Below are 13,435 nucleotides of genomic sequence, written 5' to 3' on the forward strand. Positions count from 1 at the left end.
AAAATAGAAATAGGCAACAAATAAAAATTAAATGCTTCTTTCCTAATTTGGAAATCTAGGATTGAGCATAACCTATCAACAGCTTTTGTTCCAGTTGGCAAACATTTTCTGTTTTTAACCTGCCAGATAGTAAATATATTGTTTTGTGGACCATGTAGTCTCTATCACAGTTACTCAGCCCTGCTATTGTAGTACAAAAGTAGCCATAGACAGTACATAAACAAATGGGCATGGCTGTATTTCAATAAAACTTTATTTGCAAATATAGACAGTGAGTGGAATTTCACCTTAGCTATAGCTTGCCAGTCTCTATTCTAATCAATCTACAGACAAAAACACCTGTGCATTATTTTTCCATACCCATGTTCCATTACATTAAGGTTGCTATTTCTGTAAGGTGTTACCAAAAAAACCCAAACAAACTTTTTGGCCAGCCCAATAGTTTGGAAAATGAAGCTTATGCCTCATTCAGGGAATCTACCCCTGAATGAAAGAAGATCAATTTTAAATATGTATCTGACTGCTGTTGTGGCATAAGCCTCATTTTCCAAACTATTGGGCTGGCCAAAAAGTTTGTTTGGGTTTTTTTGGTAACACCTTACAGAAATAGCAACTTTAATGAAATGGAACATGGGTATGGAAAACTAATGCACGATCTTCACAACCCAGATAATCACAATGGTGTGATCACTGACCTAGAGCCAGACATCCTGGAATGTGAAGTCAAGTGGGCCTTAGAAAGCATCACTACGAACAAAGCTAGTGGAGGTGACGGAATTCCAGTTGAGCTATTTCAAATCCTGAAAGATGATGCTGTGAAAATGCTGCACTCAATATGCCAGCAAATTTGGAAAACTCAGCAGTGACCACAGGACTGGAAAAGGTCAGTTTTCATTCCAATCCCAAAGAAAGGCAATGCCAAAGAATGCTCAAACTACCACACAATTGCACTCATCTCACACGCTAGTAAAGTAATGCTCAAAATTCTCCAAGCCAGGCTTTAGCTATATGTGAACCGTGAACTTCCTGATGTTCAAGCTGGTTTTAGAAAAGGCAGAGGAACTAGAGGTCAAATTGCCAACATCCGCTGGATCTTGGAAAAAGCAAGAGAGTTCCAGAAAAACATCTATTTCTGCTTTATTGACTATGCCAAAGCCTTTGACTGTGTGGATCACAATAAACTGTGGAAAATTCTGAAAGAGATGGGAATACCAGACCACCTGATCTGCCTCTTGAGAAACCTATATGTAGGTCAGGAAGCAACAGTTAGAACTGGACATGGAACAACAGACTGGTTCCAAATAGGAAAAGGAGTACGTCAAGGCTGTGTATTGTCACCCTGCTTATTTAACTTATACGCAGAGTACATCATGAGAAACGCTGGACTGGAAGAAGCACAAGCTGGAATCAAGATTGCCAGGAGAAATATCAATAACCTCAGATATGCAGATGACACCACCTTTATGGCAGAAAGTGAAGAGGAACTAAAAAGCCTCTTGATGAAAGTGAAAGTGGAGAGTGAAAAAGTTGGCTTAAAGCTCACCATTCAGAAAACGAAGATCATGGCATATGGTCCCATCACTTCATGGGAAATAGATAGGGAAACAGTGTCAGAATTTATTTTTTTGGGCTCCAAAACCACTGCAGATGGTGACTGCAGCCATGAAATTAAAAGACACTTACTCCTTGGAAGGAAAGTTATGACCAACCTAGATAGCATATTCAAAAGCAGAGACATTACTTTGCCAACAAAGGTTCGTCTAGTCAAGGCTATGGTTTTTCCTGTGGTCATGTATCGATGTGAAGAAGGCTGAGCGCCAAAGAATCGATGCTTTTGAACTGTGGTGTTGGAGAAGACTCTTGAGAGTCCCTTGGACTGCAAGGAGATCCAACCAGTCCATTCTGAAGGAGATCAGCCTTGGGTGTTCTTTGAAAGGAATGATGCTAAAGCTGAAACTCCAGTACTTTGGCCACCTCATGAGAAGAGTTGACTCATTGGAAAAGACCCTGATGCTGGGAGGGATTGGGGGCAGGAGGAGAAGGGGACGACAGAGGATGAGATGGCTGGATGGCATCACTGACTCGATGGACGTGAGTCTGGGTGAACTCCGGGAGTTGGTGATGGACAGGGAGGCCTGGCGTGCTGTGATTCATAGGGTGCAAAGAGTCGGACACGACTGAGCAACTGAACTGAACTGAACTGATATATATATATATATATATATATATATATATACACACACATCCACTTGCATTTCCCAGAACCAGGAATACAGTGAGAAACAAAACAATTACTTTTCTTGAGAGACATAGCAATGAAGTAATGAGGCCTTTGCTAGGATAAACATTGAGTACTATGAGCACATCACAAAGAACCCTAGGGTTCTTCAAGTTTGAGAGGCATGTAGTAGAAAGTTTGGAATGGGAAAGTCTTAGGAAACAGCAAACACAAAGATCAATAAGTCATAGAGAACATATTATATTTGGTAAATTGGGTTGGATTGAGGGTATGATTTTAAAGAGATGTAAAAGATAGAGATTCCCTGGTGGTTCAGTCAGTAAAAAATTTGCCTGCAATGCAGGAGACCCAAGTTCAATCCCTGGGTCTGGAAAATCCCCTGGAGAAGGGAATGACTACCTACTTCAATAATCTTGCCTGGAGAATTCTATGACCAGAGGAGCCTGGAGGGTACAGTGCATTCAGTTGCAAAGAGTCAGGTATGACTGAGTGACTAACACTGTCAAAAGATAATAGGCAATATCAGGAAATGAAGATGGAAATTTAATGTGGGATTAAATCAGAATTAGATTTGTGTGTCGTACTGAGGAGTTCATACTTGCTCCTGATAGCATGAGAGGAAGAGGATAGTCACTCTACTGACATATTCACATACTCTTCATGTAACTGCCCCTCAGAATACTTAATAGCAAGTGGTCGTTTATGATAGCAAGTCACAGCCAACTGTGAGCACAACCTATAGTCAACAGCAATAGCAAATTACCAATGAAAATAAAGCAGAGATGCTTTTAGATTACAAAAACAAATTCCTTCCAATGTGCTATGTGCTATCAAGTGACATAAATTATATATACCTATTCCTTAAAGAATAGAAACAATGATATCATTTCTAACTAAATGTCCAAATAACTGATTCAGATCATCAGATGTGTAATACTATACTCAATGCCATTATATATAGAAAAATCACAAAATCCCCTAGCCTTAAATAAAAATAACTTTATTTAGATAAAGTTAATTTAAATATAATTAAATAATTGTATTTAATAATTAAATATTAATTATATTAATCCATATATTCCTAAAGTCAATAGGTCCTTCTGACATCTGTAAATTGTTTTAAACTGCTGGTAGAATTATTTTACAATATAACAATGAACTTTAAGGAACTGACCTGAATGTATTATCATAAATGAAACAACATATATCAGCTTCTCTTTCATCCCAGAAACCCGCCCCCCACACATACACACACGAGAGAGAGAGAGAGAGAGAGAAAAAAAGTTGTAGCCAAATAAAAATTCTATGAAAAAAAAATAGAAATTTTAGTAAGAGCACAATAATATCATCAATCTTATGCCCATTGATGTCATGTCCTTTTGGAGAGCTGTATCATTGTTTCTACTCTTAGCGATAAAAAATTTTTTTGTGGGTCTATGGATTTGTAAACTATGGTTACTTGCCACATGCCTCAAAACATTGCTGCTATAATTGTTTTACGAGGTCTTGGTTAAATGCGGTGTTCTCCAGGAAGCTTTCCCTGACCTCTCAGTGTTGGTTGGTGCCCCTCCTTGCATTCTCCTGGCATCTTGCACTTCTGTTGCCGTAGCACTCAGCACGGTGCCTGGCTACCTACCTATATTCTAGGCTGTATGCTCTTTAAAGACAGTCCTGTGTCTTTACCTTTCACCATTTTACTCCACTTCCTAGCCCATAGCAAGCAATAATGATGACTTTTAATCAATAATTTCTTAGATGAATAAATAAAGGTTTGGCGGGAACTAAGTTACTATTTTATCTTCCTGCCACAGTATTTTGTTCATTACCAGTGTCTGTTTGATCCTTCCAGGCTCACTGAACCCTCCAATAGATTCTCCACTCAATGCTACAGAATCTACCCTTGGCACCCGACCTTCTCTAGCCAACAGCATATCTCCTACAGGTAAGAATGTTTTTATACTGTTTTACTTCCCATGAACTATTAATCCTTTAAGTAGATTGATAGAAAAATTTCAGAAAATTTGTATGATTCATGCCCCATTCTTATCTATGGAGATTTTAAATAAATATATTAAGTACTATTTTCATGGATTAAAAGAATTAGCACAACTTCCAAAGTCCTTCACTTTGCTGCTGCTGCTGCTAAGTCGCTTCAGTCATGTCTGCCTCTGTGCGACCACATAGACGGAAGCCCACCAGGCTCCCCCGTCCCTGGGATTCTCCAAGCAAGAACACTGGAATGGGTTGTCATTTCTGGCAAAACCAGGGTCAATAAATACTCAATGAGAAATTTAAATTCTATATTTATTATTAAAGACGTTAATAAATTGACAGTGCTCCTCTACAACTGTGCTATCAGTAGGGTGTTTAAGAAATTGTTGTAAGTAGGGATCCTGTGGGCCACAGGTAGGTAGATAGTTTTAAATTCAAATCTGTTCTTGTTCAAATTAATTTTGACAAAATTGACTGGGATGAGGACTTGAATTCAGCCTTCCAATGGCATTATTAATAATGGAGTTCAGGCTGGGTCAGTGTTTCTATGGCAAAGGGATAGCAGTGAGTTTCAGAAGTTGGCATTGATGCAAACAAATCATAAATTTCCATGTCTGTGGCCTTTATGTTTAATAAAGAACCAAGGTGACTTTCTCTAGCACAGAAAAGTATGTTCTACATAGAGTAGAAGTATGCTTTTTATTTCTTCTTTAATTAAAACTATCAATTTTAGCTCAAAAAGAGAACTGAAAATGGAATAAAACAAAGCAGTCACTAGAAATGAATGATTTGTTTAGCCTGTAGCCTTTGACAGGTAGCCTGCAGTCACTGTCACAGGTTGATGGCGCTCAGAGAATGAAGCATGTGGCAGGGTGAGAAATGCCTGCAAATCACCCAATAGACGTTTTGCATCCATCTATTTTTTCCTAGTTCTTAAGACTTTGTAATTTTCTCTCTTTTATGCTTCTTTTTCTTCCTCTTCTAACTCATCATTCAGCAATAAACCATAGTAAATTATGATATTCTTCATTCAACAAGCATTAGCATATTCAACAGTAATACCTTAAATCTCTCTAGTACTCTATGTGTTAGTTATCCATCGCTGTATAACAAATCACCCAAACAAAAATAAACTAGGTTTAACATATATATTGTCTCATGTGGTTTTACATGAGACAGGAGTAGCTTAGCTGAGTGTGTGGCTCAGGTTCTTTCATGAGGGTGGAGTCAGGCTGTTGGGCTCCCGTCATCTGAAGGCTTGACTGAAGCTGAGGGCTCTGCTTCCAAACTTGGACACGTTGGCAGGAGGTCTCAGCTACTCACCACATGGACCTCTCTACAGGGCTGCCTCTCTCTATGGCAGCTGTAATCCCCCAGACCAAGTAGTTCAAGAAACAGAGTCACCAAGATAAAAGCCCCCTGACTCCTTATGACCCAGTCTACAAAACTGTACACCATTATTATTGCTATATTCTATCTGTTAAAAGCAAGTCACTACGTCTAACTTATACTCAAGAGGAAGAGAATTGAGCTCCACCTCTTGAAGGAAAAAGTGTCAACAAATTTGTGTACAAAGTAAAGCAACCACATTTTGTCACTTAGAAAATGTTTGCACCTAACATTTGATGTGGTTTGATCTTTTTTATAATGAGAAGATCCCATAGACAGAGGAGCCTGGCAGGTTACAGTCCATGAGGTTGCAAAGAGTCAGACATGACTGAAGTGACAGAGCATGCACACATTCATAATGAGAGGCAACCAGAGTAAGCATCACCATTCCCATTCCCACTTTCCAGATGGGGACGCTGAGATGCTGAGAGCTTAAGTGATCACATGACTAATAAGTGGCAAAGTTAGTGTTCACACCAAAGTCTTCTGAATATAAATCTAGTTCTCAGTACATTAGATGCCATGTTTTTTCCAATTGGTCTTAAAAACTTCATGAGGACAAGGATATATATGTCATATTTGTTTTGCTTCCTCACACATGCCTAGCACAGAATTGGCATGCAAAAATATTAGTTGAATAAGTGAATGGAAAAGAATAAATGAGACTAATGTTCCTTCACTATGTAGATATCATGTAATAGACTCTGTGAAGATAATTTGCTTCTGCCTTCAGAAAGATTGCTGTGTGCTTGGAGAGAGATGCACATATGAAAATAGTAAGTCCAAATAGTAAGGTGAAAAGTGCCATGTTTTATAGAATTACAATACTGAAGGAGAGGTCATCGTTGTCGTGCTTGGTCACTCAGTTGTGTCCAACTCTTTGATACCCTTTGGACTGTAGCCAGCCAGGCTCCTCTGTCCATGGAATTTTCCAGGCAAGAATACTGGAGTGGGTTGCTTTTATCTTTGAGTATGGAAGGGTGTCTATGAGTTCATGAATCCAGGAAATGTTACAAAGGGAGATGAAATAAGCTGACCTTAAGTACATATTATATTTATTTGACAAGTTAAGAGCTTGGAAAAATATTTTAAACAAAAAAAATTGGGGTCACAAAGAGTCAGACGTGACTTTGCAACTGAACTACAACAAACGAAAAGAACAGAGTGAGCAGTTGTGCGCTGGTGAAGATATTCATGGGGATTTGAGAAAATATTGGTAGGTAAGTTCTGGTTAAAGGAGTGGGATTGTGTAGCAGAGAAGCAAGGATGAAGATTGGAAAATGCAGAATAAAGAGAGCCTTAAGACCAATCTAAAGATTCTAGTTATTATATCTTAAGAAATGGGAGGGACCTCATGAAACATTTTTAGAAAGGAATCGACATAATTCGTTCACCAAATGTTTATTGAACACTTACTATGCACCAGATACTCTTCTAGGTGCTAGAAATTCAACAGTGACTTTTTCTCTTTTTCAAAAGAAAAAGAATCATGATGATATATCATGGTATATACAGTTTGGCAATTGAAAGCATAAGTGAATTTCTTCTAGCTCAGTTTTCTATGTGGTTAGTTGACATACACTACTAAACTGTTCCATCAGTTCAAATATCATTCTTATTTCTGTGAAGAAATTCAAGGAAAAGAAAAGGGTATTTGTTATTCTTAACAAGTCTACAATCTAAATATAGCTCTAGTATTAGAGAAGTTGAAAGAGCACAGTCAAAGAAACATATTTGGTTAAAGCAGGAAAAATGCTACCTCATCTACAATCGTACTAAGGTGACGTAGTTGGGAAATTCCTGAAAAATAAATATAGAGGCCAAGGATGCTACAACACAAGACAAAGAATTAATAGGGTCCAAAATGTCAATAGTGCCAAGATTGAGAAACCCTGTTTACTTTCAGACTCAAGTAGCTCAAGTATAATAAGAGTAGCTATTTCTCACTTTACAAAATCTAGACCTCTGTCAAGATAGTAACAAGGTTATGTTTGATATATTTTCAAACATTAGTGATTTTTATATGTAAAAAAAACCCCATGATTTAACATGGCTGCTTATATCTAAATGAAACTCACTTGCTTAGAATAAACATTGAATTATAACTGAAAAATCTAAATTTCATTTTGGCTATCCAGAGGATAATTATGAAATCACATAATGACTGGCTGCCTCAGAAGCTGGTAAGGTTCACCTTTGTGTTCTTTTAAGAAAGGAAACGGGATGGAACATGTCATGAAAACCAACTTCAAAAGGCTATGGTTTCATTACAAATTCTAAGATCTAGTGAACTGTATAATCAGTCATAATTATTAAGCTACAGATATTGTTGCAAACATCCAATTCATAGTCCTTTTCTCCCTAATGAAATTATATTCTTTAAACAAATGTAGAAAGTAATGAAAACAATGGAACTTCATAGCCAACAGCAAGAGTTACTCAGGAAACCCCAGCTCAATTCAACCTGAATTAACGTGTTTTCTGAGTCCCAGCTGCTTTCTCAGCACTGTCCTAGGAAAAGACAAGAGGCTGAAAAGCTGAGTGGTAAAATAGGCACATGCCTGCATGGGACCATAGAAGGCCCCAGACAAATGTAGAATGAGACAGTACTGGTGTAAATCCAGGTCTTTCAGACAAGAATACTGGAGTGGGTTGCCATTCCCCTCTCTAGGGGATCTTCCCAACCCAGGGATTGAATTTGGCTCTCCTACATTGCAGGCAGATTCTTTACCATCCGAGCTGCTAATGGTAAAGAAACTGCCTGCCAATGTAGGAGACATAAGAGATGTGATTTTGATCCCTGGGTGGGGAAGGAGGAAGGAGGAGGAAGAAATGGCAACCCACTCCAGTCTTCATTCCTGGAGAATCCCATGGATGGAGAAGCCAGGTGGGCTATCGTCCATAGGGTTGCAAAGAATCAGACACGGCTGAAACAACTTAGCACATGCATACATAGCCTCAGAGAGCAGACCTCAGAAATGCCACCTCTGACACTGAAAATCATCCAAGACCTTCCTTCATTCAACAAGAAAACACTGAGTGCCAACAATGAGCCAGGAATTTTTGAGGTGCTGGGATACAGATATTCAAGCTGGATTTAGAAAAGGCAGAGGAACCAGAGATCGAATTGCCAACATCTGTTGGATCATTGAAAAACCAAGAGAGTTCCAGAAAAATATCTACTTCTGCTTTATTGACTATGCCAAAGCCTTTGACTGTGTGGATCACAACAAACTGCGGAAAATTCTTAAATAGATGGGAATGCCAGACCACCTTATCTGACTCCTGAGAAATCTGTATGCAGGTCAAGAATCAATAGTTAGAACTGGACATGGAACAACAGACTGATTCCAAATCGGGAAAGGAGTATGTCTAGGCTGTATATTGTCACCCTGCTTATTTAACTTATATGCAGAGTATGTCATGAGAAATGCTGGACTGGATGAAGCACAAGCTGGAATCAAGATTGCCAGGAGAAATATCAATAACCTCAGATATGCAGATGACACCACCCTTAATGCAGAAAGCAAAGAACTAAAGAGGCTCTTGATGAAAGTGAAAGAGGAGGGTGAAAAAGTTAGCTTAAAGCTCAGCATTCAGAAAACTAAGATCATGGCATCTGGTCCCATCACTTCATGGCAAATAGATGGGGAAACAGTAGAAATAGTGAGAGACTTTATTTTGGGGGGCTCCAAAATCACTGCAGATGGTGACTTCAGCCATGAAATTAAAAGCCTCTTGCTCCTTGTGAGAATGGCACTGAAACATGTAAAATATCATGTATGAAACGAGATGCCAGTCCAGGTTCGATGCACAATACTGGACGCTTGGGGCTAGTGCACTGGGATGACCCAGAGGGATGGTATGGGGAGGGAGGAGGGAGGAGGGTTCAGGATGGGGAACACATGTATACCTGTGGTGGATTCATTTTGATATTTGGCAAAACTAATACAATTATGTAAAGTTTAAAAATTAAATAAAATTTTTTAAAAAAGCCTCTTGCTCCTTGGAAGAAAAACTATGACCAATCTAAACAACATATTAAAAAGCAGAGGCATTACTTTGCCAACAAAGGTCCATCTAGTCAAAGCTATGGTTTTTCCATTAATCATGTATGGATGCGAGAGTTGGACTATAAAGAAAGCTAAGCACCAAAGAATTGATGCATTTGAACTGTGGTGTTGGAGGAGACTCTTGAGAGTCCCTTGGACAGCAAGGAGATACAACCAGTCCATCCTGATGAAAATCAGTCCTGAATATTCTTTGGAAGGACTGATGCTGAAGCTGCAACTCCAATACTTTGGCTACCTGATGCAAAGAACTGACTCGTTTGAAAAGACCCTGATTCTGGGGAAAATTGAAGGTAGGAGAAGGGGACAACCAAGGATGAGATGGTTGGATGGCTTCACCAACTCAATGGACATGAGTTTGAGTAAGCTCCAGGAGTTAGTGATGGACAGGGAAGCCTGGCATGCTGCAATCCATGGGGTCACAAAGAGTCAGACATGACTGGACATGACTCAAAGACTGAACTGAAGTGAACTGAACTGGGGTATAATGAATGAGACAGGCAGCCCCCAGCTCCACAGAACTTACAGTCTAGCCAGACCACTTGCTTAGCCTCCCATTTCATTGACCACTAGGTCATAGACCTTTTGCCTCTGCCCCCTATTTTTATGTTTTAGCACAACTCTTGATCTGATGGCATTAATTTTTGATTTAAGCCCTCTCTAAAAATTTATCTAATTTTTACAGTCTGGATCTTTCTACTCTTAGAAGTTTTGAAAGAAATATCAAATCCAGTCTGTTTCTAATCACTGGCCAAGCTCTGCATGTGAGCACACCTTATCCTTGGTGAGCAGAGAGTCAGACATGAAGGGTACAGACTGAAGGAAGCATTACCCAGGGGATGCAATGAAACTACTAATTTATGAGAAAGCATGTCAGAAATGGATGGGGTCAAACTGGAATTAGATAAGATTAGTCTAACACAAATACAGGGCAAGCAGATCAGATCAGCTGTGGTCTGGATATTGGATTCTAAAGTTAAGAGAGGAGGATCCCTGACAGACACTGCAAGCCAATGAGAAGCCTCTGTGATTTGTTTGTGATAGCAACTTCTGACACCTTCTGTGGCCATGACATACCTGGCTTTAAGGGTCAGGACACCTCTGTTGCTGTCTGGGAGTTTTATCATATGTATCCAAGCACCGAAAATTAAGAAAAAGAAATGAGTTCTGGGAGCAGGAAGAGTAGAATCAGGAAAGTGGAAAGTTGCCCAGGGGATCTGGAAAGAAATATACATGCACGTGGAAGAAAGATGAGAAACAGATCTTCAGACAATAGTCTTGAGCAAAGACATGCAATGCATACAGGACATGGGAAGACAAGCAGGGTGAGTGCTGACAACTCTTGTTGGGGAGGGGCTGCAAGTTGCTCAGGTGAGGTGGAACCAGGTGGGAATGAACTTAGGTTGTTTAGTTGCTAAGTCGTGTCCAACTCTTTTCCGATCCCATGGATCTAGCCCACCATCCTCCTCTGTCCACAGAATTCTGCAGGCAAGAATACTGGAGTGGGTTTCCTCTCCTCCAGGGCAGCTTAGGTTAATGGGATGTGTATCTGGGCTGTGATCTGATCATCAACAAACAGCCACTATGGCTATTTTAATATAAGAAAAATGTAAGTAAAACCAAAGACCAAATGATGTAGATTGAAAGAGATAATGGTCTAAACTAAAATGGACGTATGTAGAAATGGAAAGTAATGTGTGTGACAGATGTCTCAGCAGGATTGTCTGCCTAAATGTGGGAGAATAAATTAAATGTTTTTAGTAAAACTATTGTACAAGGGTCTCCCAGGCTTTTTTCTACTAATTTTCCCCAATTTTTACCAACCGCTCTGATTGTATTGCACTACTAAGCAATAATTTTAATAATGTTTGTTAATATTTGGGTGCCTCTGGTGTGCCTGGCACTATTCTAAACTAGTTAATGTATTATCTCATTTGTTGTTGTTGTTGTTGTTTAGTCACTGAGTCATGTCCAACTTTTTTGTGACACCGTGAACTGTAGCCCGCCAGGCTCCACTGTCAATGGGATTTCCCAGGCAAGGATGCTGGAGTGGGATGCCATGCCCTTCTCCAGGGATCAAACCCAGGTCTCCTCCATTGCAGACAGATTCTTTACTGTCTGACCGACTCCTCCCCAAAAAGCAATGGTATAGGTACTATCATTAACCCATTTTACAGATGAAGATACCAAAGCACAAAGAGGTTAATTAACTTACCCAAAATTGTGCAGAAAGTGAAAGAGCCAAGATGGAACCTAGACAGTTAGCTTGAAAGCCTGAGTCTTACTGCCTCTGAGAGTACATGATGGGTGCTCAATAAATGTCACTGGACATTAAATAAATCCCTTCTAGTATGATGTTGGTATTGTTGCCATGAAAAGGTCAATATGACAGCTATGCCTATATTAATCTTTCCCTTCTCTAGACCAGTGCTTTCTGAGAAATGCAGCCTCCAGAAGTGGGGCTAACATTACCTCAGTTGGAAGTAAATTGGAGAAAAACCTCCTCCTCCATTCATTTTCCATTTTCCTCTCAACATCATTATACTATAATTCTTATTGCCCAGAAATATGTACAGAATCCAAATAAAACTTCAATGCTTTCCGTTGAATCCTAGGAAATTCTGGACATTCCCTCTTTGTCACCATCATTCGCCTGGGACACGCATTACAGTTCATTAAGTAATTTCTCAATTCTTTCCATAGCTGTTGCACGTAAGTCAAGGGTAGCCTCCTTGATGACTGATTTACCTTGAGTATTTGTTTATTCAGTTTTCCCCCCTTGGGGTGAGTTACCTCTGGGGAAAAGCTATTGGAAATTCTTCAGTTCATTTACTAATTATTGAGTGTCTGTGAATGCACCACATGATGTGTGATGAGCTCTGTCCTGCCTACTGGCATCTTCCCCCATAGGGGGAAAATTCTTTCTGGGCCAGTAATCCAGCAATACACACTGCCTTTGGTCCTTCAAGTGAGCACATGTTCCCCCTAACTATCTGCCTTCCATGGAAAAGAGCTGTATGTAAAAATTAAGGTTTCATACCACACATCTTTTTTTGTTGACCTGGGGCTCAATATCCACCTTATCCTGATATCAGAGGTTAATGAGGCTGACTCAGATGTATTTAGATGTATTTGCTGACCTATATTCTTTAAAGTTCAATTGTCCAGCTAATGCCATTGTGGATTTAAAAGCTTTATTTTTATGCTGCAAGTGAATTGATGGAATATAAAATTACACATTTGTCAAGGAGACTGGGTAACTATGTCAATAAATGCTATGTCAATAGAGTGGAAGGTCAAGTGAAAACATTACTATTTGAGAAAATAAGTTAGATTTTTAGCTTTAAGTCTACATAAAATTAGGCAAAGTCATGGACAATTGAGCTTAATGAACCAGATCACTATGACAGTAGCAGCCTAAACTTACAAATAAATTTTACCTTTGTTTTTAGTTGAATAAATAAGGTAAACTGAGTAGCTTAGCAAAAAGAATAATTTTCTTTTTTCCTATCATTCCCTGTTCAAATGAGCACTGTAGAGTTTCTGCCTAGCTTCTGAAAGAAATTGTAGGTAATTTTTTTCCTTGGCCTTTTTGGTGATTTTTGTATAATAATTATCCGGTCCCTTTCGGTCACAAGAACAGATTTGTATCCATAATTTAAAAAGCAGGTCAGTGTAATGTCAAAATTTGAAAAAGTTAATTCAGAACTTCTGTCCTTCCTCTCCACCAAGCTTGGGTCTACTT

General features: G+C 39.2%; 1 protein-coding gene across 2 annotated transcripts in view; it reads left to right on the top strand.

Moving 5' to 3' along the window:
- Positions 1 to 13,435, top strand: part of CD96 (CD96 molecule) — a 96,639-nt gene that overhangs the window by 49,406 nt on the left and 33,798 nt on the right. For both annotated transcript variants that reach the window (XM_024976461.2, NM_001035072.2), the window contains 1 exon segment: positions 4,089 to 4,181. In XM_024976461.2, coding sequence (XP_024832229.1) covers positions 4,089 to 4,181 — 93 coding nt within the window.

This window comes from Bos taurus, chromosome 1 (assembly GCF_002263795.3).
Source record: "Bos taurus isolate L1 Dominette 01449 registration number 42190680 breed Hereford chromosome 1, ARS-UCD2.0, whole genome shotgun sequence".
NCBI classification, from domain to species: Eukaryota; Metazoa; Chordata; class Mammalia; order Artiodactyla; family Bovidae; genus Bos; species Bos taurus.